Source organism: Monodelphis domestica, chromosome 3, assembly GCF_027887165.1.
Source record: "Monodelphis domestica isolate mMonDom1 chromosome 3, mMonDom1.pri, whole genome shotgun sequence".
Classification (NCBI taxonomy): Eukaryota; Metazoa; Chordata; class Mammalia; order Didelphimorphia; family Didelphidae; genus Monodelphis; species Monodelphis domestica.
Window position 1 is genome coordinate 13,513,058 of NC_077229.1, and position 14,240 is coordinate 13,527,297.

At 58.8% G+C, this 14,240-nt stretch overlaps 2 protein-coding genes across 3 annotated transcripts in view; both read right to left on the bottom strand.

The window, feature by feature from the left end:
* Nucleotides 1-4,761, bottom strand: part of SCARF2 (scavenger receptor class F member 2) — a 28,634-nt gene extending 23,873 nt beyond the window's left edge. Inside the window, exon 1 of the mRNA XM_056821312.1 lies at nt 4,183-4,761. Coding sequence (XP_056677290.1) covers nt 4,183-4,727 — 545 coding nt within the window. The 5' untranslated portion in view covers nt 4,728-4,761. The remainder of the gene's footprint in view (nt 1-4,182) is intronic.
* A 5,426-nt stretch (nt 4,762-10,187) lies between these two features.
* The window catches only part of KLHL22 (kelch like family member 22), a 37,418-nt gene continuing 33,365 nt past the window's right edge, over nt 10,188-14,240 (bottom strand). For both annotated transcript variants that reach the window (XM_007490794.3, XM_056821333.1), the window contains exons 6-7: nt 11,403-11,636; nt 10,188-11,159 (exon numbers count right to left, since the gene is read on the bottom strand). In XM_007490794.3, coding sequence (XP_007490856.1) covers nt 10,782-11,159; nt 11,403-11,636 — 612 coding nt within the window. In that variant the 3' untranslated portion in view covers nt 10,188-10,781. The remainder of the gene's footprint in view (nt 11,160-11,402; nt 11,637-14,240) is intronic.

The following is a 14,240-nucleotide window of genomic DNA, read 5'->3' on the forward strand; positions in this document are numbered from 1 at the left end:
ACTGAAGGGAGTTCTGAGGGCTGCCTCAACACCAAGGAATAGTTGGCAGGCCTCAGACACTCTACGCATCCTGCCTCAGAGATGGATCCATGTTCCTTACCCAGTGTGCCCTTCTATGGCCCCACAGCCTCAAAGCCTGGAGCACTCACCCTTCCTCCCTTGGGTCCTCCCTGCACAAGCCACTCGCCTGTGGGTTCCTGGAGAGCAGAGCCTTTCATTTCTCTCTTAGCACCAGAACTAGATTGGACACACAGGAAGAAGTCAAGAAATACTTGTTGGATGAATGAATGGATGGATGGATGAATAGATGAATGGATGTATGGATGGGTTGATGGATGGATGGTGATTGGATGGATGGATGGATACATGGATGGATAGGTGAATAGAGGGCTGGATAGATGAATGAATAGATGGATAGATGGATAGATGGATGGATGGATGGTGATTGGATGGATGGATGGATACATGGATGGATACATGGGTGGATAGGTGAATAGAGGGCTGGATAGATGAATGAATAGATGGATAGATGGATGGATGGAGAGATGGATGGATGGATGGATGGATGGATGGGTTGATGGATGGATACATGGATGGATACATGGGTGGATAGGTGAATAGAGGGCTGGATAGATGAATGAATAGATGGATAGATGGATGGATGGAGAGATGGATGGATGGATGGATGGGTTGATGGATGGATACATGGATGGATACATGGGTGGATAGGTGAATAGAGGGCTGGATAGATGAATGAATAGATGGATAGATGGATGGATGGAGAGATGGATGGATGGATGGGTTGATGGATGGATACATGGATGGATACATGGGTGGATGGGTGAATAGATGAATGGATGAATGGATGGGTTGATGGATGGATACATGGGTGGATATGTGAATAGAGGGCTGGATAGATGGATGTTTATGGATGGATGGAGAGATGGATGGTGAATGGGTGGATGGATAGATGGAGTAACAGATGGAAAAATAGATGGAGATGGATGGATTGATGAATGGAGAGATAGACAGGTTGATGGATGGATAGTGGATGGATTGATGAATAGAAAGAACTTTACTTTTATCACATTATTCCTCTGCTCCTACATGGCTTCCCTCTGCCCACAGGAGTGCAAGACTAGACCCTATGTTCTGGCATTCTGATTCTACCCATATTGCATTCCACACACTGCCCCCTTCACTTATTTGTGTACACATCAAAGGTAAGCACAGGGTCTGCTTCACTTCTGTCTTTGCACCCTGGCGCCCAGCACACAGTAGATGCTTAACAAATGCTGGTGGAACTGAACTGAACTGAATTCAAGGTTACATCTTGGTCCCTCCCCCTCCAGCCAGGCAGGGAGACCTTGTTCCTGTATGTAGGCATGTGTGTGTGTGTAAGCATATGCAGGCGTGTGTATCATATTCTAGGTAGCCTTCCAACCTCTTGCTTCCAGATGATGATCCGAGCCTTGAACAAAGACTGGCCACCCACCCACTTGTCAGGGACCCTGCAATAAGGATTCTCAGTTGAGTGTGGCTTGGACCAGTTGTCTCTGAGGACCCCTCCCCAATCAGTGGCATTCCTACTGGAGCTCCACAACAACTCTAAACTACTCCAGGCATTGTGATCTCCAAGTTATAGAAAAAGAAGCTGGGGCCCCAAGGGGCTCAATGACTGCTCAGGATCATACCATGTGGCTGGATTGGAACCTTAGTCTTCCTGAGCCATGTCTGGTCCTTTATCCACTATCTCAAGAGTCTTTGGCAGAGTGCAGATCTGACTTGGACCCGGGGCTCCCAGGTCTACTGCCCTTTGGGACCAGACAGAACTCGTCTGCCCCTCAGCTGGCCCCCAGAACAAGGCCAGGGGAGGAAGAAGTCCCCCAGTTTCTTGGGTCACTCCTCCCTGACTGCCAAGGCCAATGTCCGTCCAGTTGGGTGTGTGCCTCAATGAGAGATTCAGGAGAAGGACGAATATGAAACACTGGACAGGGAGGCCTGGAGAGACTTGGATCTGTCCCAGCGACTCCTCACTGGGCATCTGGGATTTGTGTGTGGGGATGGACACATGGCACACACAGAGAAACAGAGGGGGCGGCCCAGCGGATTTACTCCAATGGGTTTCCTTGACATTCCCGAGCTCTATTCGATGCATTTAATAACCTTATTCTGAGGAGCCCAGAGGTCAGTCAGCTAGCCGGCATTTTATTAACTGCCTACTATGTGCTCAGAAAGCTCCGCAGCTTCATCCCCAGACTGCCGAAGGGACCCCTCGCACACTCACACAGTGTCACACACACACTCAGTCACAGTCACACACAGACGCACAAACATTCATCCACACACACTCGGTCACAGACACTCACAGACATACACTCAGACAGTCACAGTCACACAGATACACATTCACCAAGATACACTCTCACACACTCAGTCACACACGCAAGAATCTTTTATCTACACTCAGGCAACAGTCACAGCTGAGAGAGAAGGCTTGGGCAGAGCCCCCCTCATTAGCCGTGGCAGCCCCACACCAGCTCCGTGAGCCAGGGCCGACTTCCTCCTTTATGCCCCTCTTTCTTGTCCCTGACTGCTGGGGGGGGGCCCTGCCCCCTCCTTGTGCCCCCCCATCCCAGGACTTGAAGTGACCACACGCTGGGCTCTCCGAAGTCCCGGAGGGCCCCCAGGGCTCGTCTGCCCCTATCTACAGCTTACAAATGAAACCGTTGGCCCTGAGACCCCCAGAATGTCTCCGAGATGCGGCCCCTAGGGGAACCGAGGGCTTCATGGGACAGAGAAGGCGCTGGCTGCAGAGCTCTCCTGGAAGAAAGCCCTCCTGGGACCCCTGGGCCATCTCCAAAGCCCCCAGCGCTGGGCCCGGGCTAAGAAGTGAATGAACATCGCCGAAGCCCATCGTACAGATGGGGGAAGTGAGGCCCTCAAAGGGGAAATCGCTTGCCAGAAGTCACATGGAAAGTCGGGGGCCCTGAAGTTTCTGCTCCCGGGGCACCCCGACGGCCGGCAGAAGAGCTCCCAGGGCGCGGGGTCCCCCACCCGGAGTCCGGGGAGCAGAGATTGGCGGGAGAAAGGGCGCTTGGGGCTCGGGGCTCCCCGCCCCTCCCGGGGTGGGCTGCGCTCTGTGGGTGGGATGGGGGCAGCCCCTCCCCGCCAGGCTGCAGCCCTGGCCGGGCGGGGCGGATGGGGAGCAGATGGCACAGCCTGTGTGCGCTGGCTGCTGGCTCCGAGGGGGAAGCTGTCGCGGAGCTCCAGGGGCCCGGGTTGGGGAGGGGAGGGCAAGGAGGAGAGGGGGGCGGCGGCGGGGGGAAGGAGGGCTCGGGAGCCGCACGCAAGAGGGGGCCGCGCCAGGGCTGCTTTCTCTGTTGGCTCCGTGTGGCTGTGTCCGCGCGCGCGCTCACACACGCGCACTCACTCGCGCCCCTCACAGATACCCAAATGCACATTTGGAGACCCGGAGAGGCACGTCTGGAGCGGGGAGGGAGCGAAGGAGGCCCAGGCCCTGGGGGCGGACCGGCCGCTGGCCCCAGTCACTCCTCGGGCGCTGGCTGCGCTCTCGCGTCTGCCCCGTTCCTCTAGCCCTGCCCCTGGGCCATCGGAACGGAGCCAAGCGCGCCCCCTCCGCCTCCATTTTTGTCCCCCCCGCCTCCGTCCTGCCCGGGCCCAGGCCCTCTCCACCTTTGTCCTCACATGTCACTGGCCCCTGGCCGGAAGATCGCGGCCTTCGGGGGAGCCCGGGCCCGCTGCTCAGGCATCTGCCCTCCCCGCCAGCTCGGCGGCCGCTTTATCCCCATCCCCAAGCCAGGCCCCGATGCCCGGGCCTGGCCTCCCCGCCCCCCGCGCACACGCCCCGTCAGTGCCCGGCCAGGCTCGGCCTGCTCCCGCCCCCCATCGTCCCTGCCGCCCCGGCCCATTCCGACATCCGCCGCCGCCCCGCCCCCCATCTTCCTAGCCCCTGGCCCGCTCCCCGCTCCGGGCCCCATCCCCAGTCGAGCCGCGCTCCCCGCTCGGCCTCCCCTAACGGATCCCTCTGCCCGCGGGCGCCCCCTCCTAGCCCGCTGCCAGCTCCGCCTCTCCCTCCACCCCGGGGTCCCCCTACCCCCCAGGCCCCCGAGTCGCCGTCGCGCTCCCCAGGAGCCGACCGAGGCCAGGGGCGCGTCCTACCCGGGTGCCCGGCACACGTTGCGTCCCCGCGGGCTCAGCTCCTGGGCAGCTCCCGGCGGCTGCAACGGCAGCAGCAACAGCAGCAACAGCGGCGGCAACGGGAGGCGCCCCGGCGGGCGGCCCGCGCCAGCCCTGGGGCCCCCCATGCCGGGCCGGGGGCGCAAAGCGGCTGCAGGAGCGCGGCCGGAAGCCGAGTGAACGAGTGCGTGAGGGTGAGGGGAGCCGAGCTCGGGCCGCCAGGCGGCGAGAGGCGAGGCCCGGCGGGCGGCCGTGCGCGGAGGGGAGAGGGGAGGAGGGAGGAGGAGGAGGAGGAGGAGGGGAGGGGGCCGGGCCCGGCAGGAAATTCCACATCGGCTCCCCTGATCCCGGGCCAGCCTCGGGCCGCCTCCTCCTAGCGCCGCCCAGACCCCACCCTCACGAACGGTTCTGGGACTCTCCGAGAGGCCAGGGCCCCCCAGCCTGCCCCCATCGCGCTCCCCACTGCCCCCCTCCTCTGCCCTAGTCCAGTGTGGCAAGCATTGCGCTGGGGAATGGACAGCGGGCATCCCTCGGGCCCTCCCGTCTCCCCACTACCTTCCCCTCCTTCTCTGCCCTAGTACTGTATGCCAAGCACTGTGCTAGGCAGTGGGCACCCCTCTGGCCTGCTACTGGCCCTCCTCCTTTGCCCTAGTCCTAGCGCCAAGCACTGCACTAGGCGATGGGCATCCCTATCGGCCCTTTGCATCTCCCCACTACATCCTTCTCCTACTCCTCCTCTGCCCTAGTCCTGTGTGCCAGGCACTGCACTCCTCTGCCCTAGTCCTGTGTGCCAGGCACTGCACTGGGCAGTGGGCACCCTTCTAGGTCCTCTCTTCCTCCTCTGCCCTAGTCCTGTATGCCAGGCACTGCACTGGGCAGTGGGCACCCTTCTAGATCCTCTCTTCCTCCTCTGCCCTAGTCTTGTGTGCCAGGCACTGTACTGGGCAGTGGGCACCCTTCTAGGTCCTCTCTTCCTCCCCTGCCCTAGTCCTGTGTGCCAGGCACTGCACTGGGCAGTGGGCACCCTTCTAGGTCCTCTCTTCCTCCCCTGCCCTAGTCCTGTGTGCCAGGCACTGCACTGGGCAGTGGGCACCCTTCTAGGTCCTCTCTTCCTCCTCTGCCCTAGTCCTGTGTGCCAGGCACTGCACTGGGCAGTGGGTACCCTTCTAGATCCTCTCTTCCTCCTCTGCCCTAGTCCTGTGTGCCAGGCACTGCACTGGGCAGTGGGCACCCTTCTAGGTCCTCTCTTCCTCCCCTGCCCTAGTCCTGTATGCCAGGCACTGCACTGGGCAGTGGGCACCCTTCTAGATCCTCTCTTCCTCCTCTGCCCTAGTCCTGTGTGCCAGGCACTGCACTGGGCAGTGGGCACCCTTCTAGATCCTCTCTTCCTCCTCTGCCCTAGTCTTGTGTGCCAGGCACTGTACTGGGCAGTGGGCACCCTTCTAGATCCTCTCTTCCTCCCCTGCCCTAGTCCTGTGTGCCAGGCACTGCACTGGGCAGTGGGCACCCTTCTAGGTCCTCTCTTCCTCCCCTGCCCTAGTCCTGTGTGCCAGGCACTGCACTGGGCAGTGGGCACCCTTCTAGGTCCTCTCTTCCTCCCCTGCCCTAGTCCTGTATGCCAGGCACTGCACTGGGCAGTGGGCACCCTTCTAGATCCTCTCTTCCTCCTCTGCCCTAGTCCTGTGTGCCAGGCACTGCACTGGGCAGTGGGCACCCTTCTGGGCCCTCTATTCCCCTTCCTCTGCCCATGCCCTCCAGTAAAAGCTCTGATCTGAGGAGGAGGAGAAGGAGGAGGAGGAGAGGACCCAGGGGGCCACAGAGGAACTGAGCCTGGAGGAGAGAGAGAGGAGGGATAGAGGTTTCTGCTGAGAAGAATGGAAAGAGAAGCAGAAAGCCCTGATGGATGCTTTACTGGCTCTGTGTCCTTCCCTGAACAATCTCCCCTTTAATGTGATACCAATGTGGTCCTGGGGCCTCAGTTTCCTCATCTGTAAAATCAGGTTGGACTCCATAGCCTCTAATGTTTCTTCCAGCCTTTGCTTTTTTTTTTTAACCCCTTCCCTTCCTTTTAAGAATCAATACCACGTATTGGTTCCAGGAAAGATCAGCAAAGGCTAGGCAATGGGGTTTAGTGACTTGCTCAAGGTCACACAGCTAGGAAGCTTCTGAGGCCATGTTTGAACCCCACCCCCATCTCTACACCCGGCTCAAATCCAATGAGCCACCTGGCTGGCCCCCTCACTTTTTTTTAATTTAATGACCAAAAATATGGGGACACCTGAGGACGTTGTCGGCCGACAGTCATCCTGTTGGCGTCTGCCTTTCTCAGAAGGACGAACATCCGAAATGTCACAGACATCCCCGTTTGCTTCTTCTTGTGGCCGGCTGGATGAGGGCAGCCGACACAAATGCCCCCCGAGAACCCTTCTTTGGGGGCTCAGAAATCGCGCGAACACCACTTTCCGGACACGCTCTTCCCACGTGCTCCCCTCCCAAGGAGTTTCCGGTTCATCAGGAAAACAATGTGAATGGGGAAGTGAGCCCCCACGGGTCTCCTCTTTGGATCCAGATTTCCCATCACTCCTCAACCCGAGCTTCTTGTCTTCTTTCTAGGAGCTCAATGTGGAGGTGGTTGACATGCCTTTGCAGGATCCCTTCTGGGGCCCTAAAGGGACATCAGTCTCAGTCCCATTGCCTTCATTCTGGCCATGGGTGGGCCAAAGCCAACTGGACAAGAGAATCTGGCAGGAAGTCCTGGGGCAGAAATTCCAGAGAAGGCTTTGCGAGGGGACGGGCGCTGGGAAAGGCACCGTCAGCAAGCATGAGCTCTTCGGCCAGCTAAGAGTCGGGTGGAAACATGGCGGATCATTCATGTCGGAGGAAAGAGAAGGGAGATGGAGAGGCCATTGGGCCTGCCCAACCTACGCTTGTGGGGCTAGTTCCCAGGTTCATAGCCTTCCAGGGGGGAGGGAGCTTGGAGGCCCTCCCATCCTTTGATGTCATGGCCCCCTTCCCAGACTGGCTGCTACTTACGTTCCAAATAGAAGGAAATGCCCCAGTTTACAAGGAAGATGGAGATGCCCCAAGTTCACAGGTGCCCTGAAATCGCTCTCCAGGCTAAGAACTGCCACTCTCCAATGCAAGGCCCTCCTTTGACCCATCAGCGAGGGAGGGGAAGTTGTCCAAGGTCACAAAGGAAGTATCAGAGGCAAGATCTGAACCCACGTCTGTCAAGCCCAACTCCACTGGAGGATGGGATGGGGACATAGGACAGGAGGGCTATGGGAAATTGGGAGAAGCGCCTGGTCAGAACTGTTGCTGCCCAAAGTACACTTAAAACCTATTTTATGGGGAAGGGAAGGTGGCTCCGAGTGTAGAGAGCCAGGCCTGGGGATGGGAGGTCTTGGGTTCAAAACTGGTTTCAAACACTTAAGAGCTGGGTGATCTCGGGCAAGTCACTTAACTCTAATTGCCTGGTCCTAACTGGTCTTCCTTGGCACAGAGAGTATCGATTCTAAGGCAGGTGAGGGAGATTTAAAAACAAAATGAAAACCGATCTGATGCTGTCCTAGCCAGGGCTGGGAGGGGTTTTATGAGACCTTGGGTCCAACCTCAAGTTGTAGTAAACTGAGGGGAGAGGGGGGGAATACCAAGAAATCCTGACCAGGGAAACAAGGCAAATCGAAACAGCTAGGATGACAAGGCACGGTCCTGTCCTCTTGGGCTAGGATTAGGAAGACCCAAGTTCAAATCTTGCCTCAGATGATGCTACTCCGAGCAAATCACAGCCTCAGTTTCCCCATCTGTAAAGTGAGGGTAAAGCACCTACATCAAAGGGTTGTTGAAGATCGAGTGATAGATTTCGAGTGCTGTGCAAACCTTCAAGCAGAAGCCTTTGCCATCAGGATCCCGGGAACACAGGCTCAGGGTTTTTTCTATCACCACATCCTGATTCGCCCATGACACCACCACCTGTGTGACCCTGGCCAAGCCACTTCCCCTCTGCTTTGTGATCCGTCCAATGAGGCAGTCGGCCTAGCTGGTCTGAGGTCTCTTCCAGCTCAAGAGCCGGGGGGCCCCTGGACTCATCCCCCTACACAGACTGGAGTCTTCCCTCATCACCTCAACCTCCCCAAACCAGCCCTTCTTCCTCTGGATCACCAGCTCCACCACATCTGGGGCTCCAGAGTGGAAACTGTCGGCTTGGAGGTTGGCTCGACACCTTCATCCCCAAAACAATCACAGCCACCCAACTCTTCCCCTTGGCCCCCCGCCCTAAGAATAAAACCACGTCCAGCATCACCACCCCCTGGCCCTGCATAGTCTAGAACAAGGCCCTCTGCCTACAGGAGCATGTCCCGGGAGCTTCCAGTTCCTCCTGTTCCTTCTCCAGGAGGCAGGGAGGGAGGGAGGGAAGAAGAGAGCCTCGGGACAGGGCTGGCCCGGCAGGGCCAGGGCCACAAGAGGGATGGGCACTTTTAGTGAAAAGTGCCTTCTAAAATGTTCTAGCATTGCCTTTAGCTGGGCCCATTGGAGCTAACTCTGGATGGCCAGCCCTTTCCACCCAGGCATCCCTTCCCATCCCCAAGTTCTCCTACACAAAGCAGGAACACAGCTCCCTCCCATGGCACAAGAAGAAGCAGCAGCAGAGGAACTGATTCCATCCATCACCCAAGTGCCTTGGACTTCTGAAATCGAGTCTGAAGGCATGGGGAAACGGAGGTGTAGACTCAAGAATTCTCTGAACATCTGTATCATTAGTGTCCATCCTGGAGATGGGAGGTTCTGGGGGGCCTCAGATACTTCTGGCTCGGTGACCCTGGGCAAGTCACTTACCGCCTACTTCCTAGCCCTTATGCTCTTCTGCCTTGGAACCAATACTTATCAGTTCTAAAACAGATGGGATAAATTGATCCAACCATTCTAGATGGCAATTTGGAACTATGCTCAAAGGGCTTTTTTATTTTTTTAGGCAATGGAAGTTAAGTGACTTGCCCAGGGTCACACAGCTAGGAAGTATCTGAGGCCACATTTGAACCTAGGCCCTCCCATCTCTAAGCCTGGCTCTCAATCCACTGAGCTACCCAGTTGCCCCCCCCCCCCCCCCCGCAAGAGGCTTTAAAAGACTGTCTGAAAAAAAAATTTTTTAAAAAAGACTGTCTGCCCTTTGATTCAGCCATAGCACTGCTGGGTTTGTACCCCAAAGAGATAATAAGGAAAAAGACATGTACAAAAATATTCATAGCTGCGCTCTTTCTGGTGGCAAAAAACTGGAAAATGAGGGGATTCCCTTCAGTTGGGGAATGGCTGAACAAATTGTGGTATATGTTGGTGATGGAATATTATTGTCCCCAAAGGAATGATGAACTGGAGGGATTCCATGTGAACTGGAAGGACCTCCAGGAAGTGATGCAGAGTGAAAGGAGCAGAACCAGGAGAACCTTGTACAGAGCCTGATACACTGTGGCACAATCTAATGTAATGGACTTCTCTACTAGCAGCAATGCAGTGATCCAGGACAATCTGAGGGACTTATGAGAAAGATGCTATCCACATCCAGAGAAAGAACTGTGGGAGCGGAAAGAGAAGAAAAACAAGTGCCTGATCACATGGGTCAATGGGGATATGATTGGGGATGTAGACTCTAAGCGATCACTCTAGTGCAAATATCAATAATATACAAATAGGTCTGGATCAATAACACATGTAAAACCCAGTGCAATTGTGTGTTGGCTTTGGGAGGGGGGGTGAGAGGAGAGGGAAAGAACATGAATCATGTAACCATGGAAAAATATTTTAAATTAATTAAATAAAAATTTTCAAACAAAAATAAAAGGGAAGGGAAAGGTTTAAAAAAAATCAGTGTTCAGGGGAGAGGAGAGTTCCCTGACCCAAGTGTTCCCTTCCTGGCACTCAGCTGAGGAAGCAGGAGCTGGGAGAGCTCCAACTCAGATGCTTCCCCAGAGAAAGAAAGCTCCAGGCCATGGTCCCAGGGATGCAATAAAGACATCCTATAGGATTTTATTTCATTTAGAACCGTAGTGTTTGAAAAAGCCCCCACCCTCCCTGCCCACCCCACGCAGTCGGCGCCCTTCCCATCTTCAGAGCTGGTCCGAGTCGCTCCCAACTATCCTACCCACCCGCCGAGGCCTCTTCTGTGCCGTGGGGCAAGGCTGGCCTCTGCCTCCACCAGAGCCAGCTCCATACCTGCTTCTGGGAGCTTCGGAGCAGAGGGATCCCTCCTCGAGGGGCCTGAGGAGGTGACTGAGCCCGGCGAACGTTCCTGAACGCCGCCAGTCGGCCGGCTAGGGAGAGGCCTAAAATCTCTCTCAAAAAGTCTCCCTTTTGCACGGCTCATCAGAAGCCCAGTTCTCTGCCCTGGACTAGCTCCGGGAACCGGACTAGTCTGGAGTCCAAGGGGCCAAGAGGAGGAGGCTGGAAACATTGTGCTCGCTTTGGACCTCTTCAGAGGTGGAGGCGAGGCGTCGGCTGCCTCCGGCCCGGCCCTGGAGGATTCTTTACCTCTGCCCTGCCGCCCCCCCTTCCCTAGGAACAGAGAGGGGCCGGACTCCTGGCGAGGCTCAGTCTTCACTGGAGTTGTCAAACTCCTCCCAGTCAGACACACTCATCACCTCTGAGCCCAAGTCGGGGTCGCGCTGCCCCCGGTCCGGGTGCCAGTCGGGGGTGCGGCGCGCAGGGTCTGTGAGCAAAGATCTGGGCAGGGTGAGCACACAGGCCGCCAGGCCGGAGATGGCGTTCTCCAGCTGAGGGCCCTCCTCCCAGCAGTCTTTCTCCACGTCGTAGATGTGGACGTAGCTCATGCGGCTGCCTCGGTTGTGGGAGCGGCCACCCAAAACGTAGATCTTGTTGTCCAGGACGGCGATGCCCGGCTCGCCATGCCCGGCAGGCAGCGGGCAGACCGCCGTCCACTGCCTGGTGCTTGGGCTGTAGTAGACAACCTGCAAAGGAAAATAAAGCGTCGAGATGAATGACTGAAGGGCCCGTCAAGCTCCGACCGCGGGCTGGCGCCGGCAGCTCCCACTCTGAGGGGGTCCCCACGAGAGCCCCGGGGGCAGCCGCCTCCCCTCACGCCCCGCCAGCTTCTGGCACCGAACCATCTGAGGGGCCGCCCGTGTGTCCGGTCCCATCCCGAGGGGGCCCGGCCCGGGGCTTGTGCTCCGCTCCCCGCCCGCCTTTCTCACCTGGTGGACGTCTCTCCGGTAGCCCGAGTCATTGTTGCTGCCTCCAATCACGTACAGTTTGCCCAGCAGGGTAGCCATGCCATGCCAGGCGCGCCGGACGGGGCCGTCGGGCAGGGCCTCCCAGCAGTTGGCGTCTGGGTCGTAGCGGGTCAGCTCCTTGAGGTAGTCCTCCCCCCGCCGACCACACGTGATGTACATCTTCCCATCCAGCGTGGCGCCAGCGTGGGCGTACACCTAGCCAGAGACAAGGCGGCGGGCGTCAGGCGGGCGCCCCTCCCTCTGCCTTTCGGCTCTTCTCATCTCCCAGGCTTGGCTGGGCCGCCTGACTGGAAGCAGCTCGTCCTCCTCCAGAGGCCCCCTCCGCCTCTGTACCCTGCCCACCCCGGGCCCGGGCAGTGCCCGTCACGCCGGCTGCCTCTCTTGAGCAAGGCTCCCCTTATCCCGGGGGGGGGGCACGGAACCTGGATTCGAGTCTCGGTCCCAACACTCGAGGTGCACGTGGCCTCATCCCCTCTGTCACGAGACACCCGGGGCCGTGTGGGGTGCGTTAAGGCTCTCCACACGGTGCCCGTCTTCTCTCCCTGTAGCCCGAGGCGCCACATTCTGGTGGCGGCCCCTCCAGAGTGCCCGCGGGGGCCCGAGTTCACCGAGGATGCTCAGGGTCAGGCTTACATGGGCCCAGAGGGGGCAAGGGCCAAGGAGACCCCGGGCCAGAAGGCCAAAGATGCTGGAGTCCAACCACAAGACACAAGTGTGGCCAAGTCACCGCCGGCTCAGCGAGCTCCAGCAGTGGTCTCTCTGACGTTCCAGGCCCAGGCCCCGTTTCCTGCAGTGTCTCTCACTCCAGGGCCCCATTCCCCGCCTCTGTGACTTTGCCTTGGCCGCTGGTGCCTTCTCCCTCCTCCCCGCCAGCACTTCTTTCACTGTCAGCATTACAGAATCCGAGCCTCCGGCCTAGAGGGGGGGCCCCAGGCCACCATCGCCCCCTGGGCTCGCTGCCGTCCAGACCCCCGGGCCACCCCCGCTCTTTCTGGGGCATGGAAGCCCGGAGAGCAGGGACAGGCCCCAGGCTCCTTCTCCTCCTTGGCCCAGGTGCCCACACACAGCGAGGGCCAGCCCGGTGCCTGCGGCTGAACAAAGGACGACTCCCTGACCCAAAGGCTTGGTCTGGCCCGTTCTGGGCTGTGTGGCCCCAAGGCTGGTGCCTCGGCTTTCTTCCTTGTAAACGGAGATGCCAGCTCCATGACTGGCTCCGCACCCTACCTGGTCACCCCAACTCCCAGCCTGATGGTGTTTTAGAGCTGGAAATCTCGGGGACCACCACCCCTAACACCGTCACTGCCAAAGAGGAATCGGAGGCCAGCGCCAGGCCTCGCCAAGACCGTGCAGGGGGCCCCTCTGGCCTCCCGCTGTCCAGGCTTCCTGCGGGACGGACGGGCTTCAGGGAGAATGGAGCCCCCCTGGGTTCTCGGGGAAGGACAGTGCTTTTGTCTAGAATTCTGAGGCAGGCTGGCCTCTCCGGGTCCGCCCCGGGCTTCGGGAGGCCAAGGCTCTGCGAGCCCCGCAGGCGCCCCTGAGGAAGTCACCTCAGTCCCAGGACTCGGAGAAAACCCGAGCTCACGGATCCCCGCGGCTCGCTCGCTCCGCCCCGTTCTCACCGTCCTGAGCAGCCTCAGGACCTCATCTTCCTCGGCCCGGCCTTTCAGAGGCAGCCCGTGGCACGGCAAAGAATGTGCTGGGCTGAGCGCCAAGAGGACCTGAGCTCAAATCCGGCCTCCTTCACTCGCTGCGGAACTCCGAGCAAGCCATGTAAGTCGCCTGCCTGCTTCCTCCACTGTGAAATGGGGGGGCAGCAGCTCCTGCTCAGGGGCCCCCATTACTCCATCGTCCCCTCCCTCTCTTGTGCTCCACCCCCCCTCCCCAGGCTCACTCCCTGCTGTGCCCCCACTGGACCCCTCCATTCCGGCTCTCTTCTGCTCCCTGGAGCTAAACTCCCGGAAGAGCCACTGGCCCGACACCACGCTCCTCTTGCTCGCTCTATTGGTTCCAAGGCAGAAGATGGGCAAGGGCTGGGCAGGGCGAGGAAGTGCTTGTCCAGGGTCCCTCTCCACGGTGACGAATGATCTCAGCTGCCAAGCGCAGCAGCCCTTCTCTGCCCTCCGCAGTCTCTGCTCCTCTCCTACGCTTTCAGGACTCTCCTCCAGAGGGCGCCCCCTCCCTTGTCCCTCAACGCCACTCACCTGCTGTGTCCTCGGCGCCCATGGACTCTGGGGGGGATGCTCGGGCCTCCCTTTCCTGCCCCAACCTCCCATCTCCCACTGCCTCTCCAACCTCGACTTGGCTGTCCAGTAGCCGCCTGGGAACCCATGTGGGTCACCTGGTGCAGAGCCTCAAGTCCTGCTGGCCCACCAGCCTCCACACAGCCTCTGCAATGACTTCCCTGGAGGCGCTGCCCCCCACTGCTCGAGACGGGCTCCCTACGGCCTCTAGGAGCCCTTTGGCCTACTCTGACACGGCCTTCAGTCCAGTGGTGTTCCATGAACAAGCCCCTCCATCTCTGGGCTCCGGCCACTCTCTCCTGCCTGGACTCCGGCCCTCGTCCCCTCCTGGCCTTCTGGCTCACCTCCCTAACGGCCTTCCCTCTGCTCATGATCTCCTGCCTATCCTGGCACAGAGCTATTGCCTGCTGTTCCCCCTCCCCACTCCCAAATTAGCTTGGGGGCAGGGACTGTCTTTTGCCTCTTTTGGTATCCCCAGAGCTTGGCACACAGCAGGGGCTTAAACACTTGTCCTCTTCCGGTTCCCAAAGAAGAGAGATCTATCGGGCGGCTATCGTGT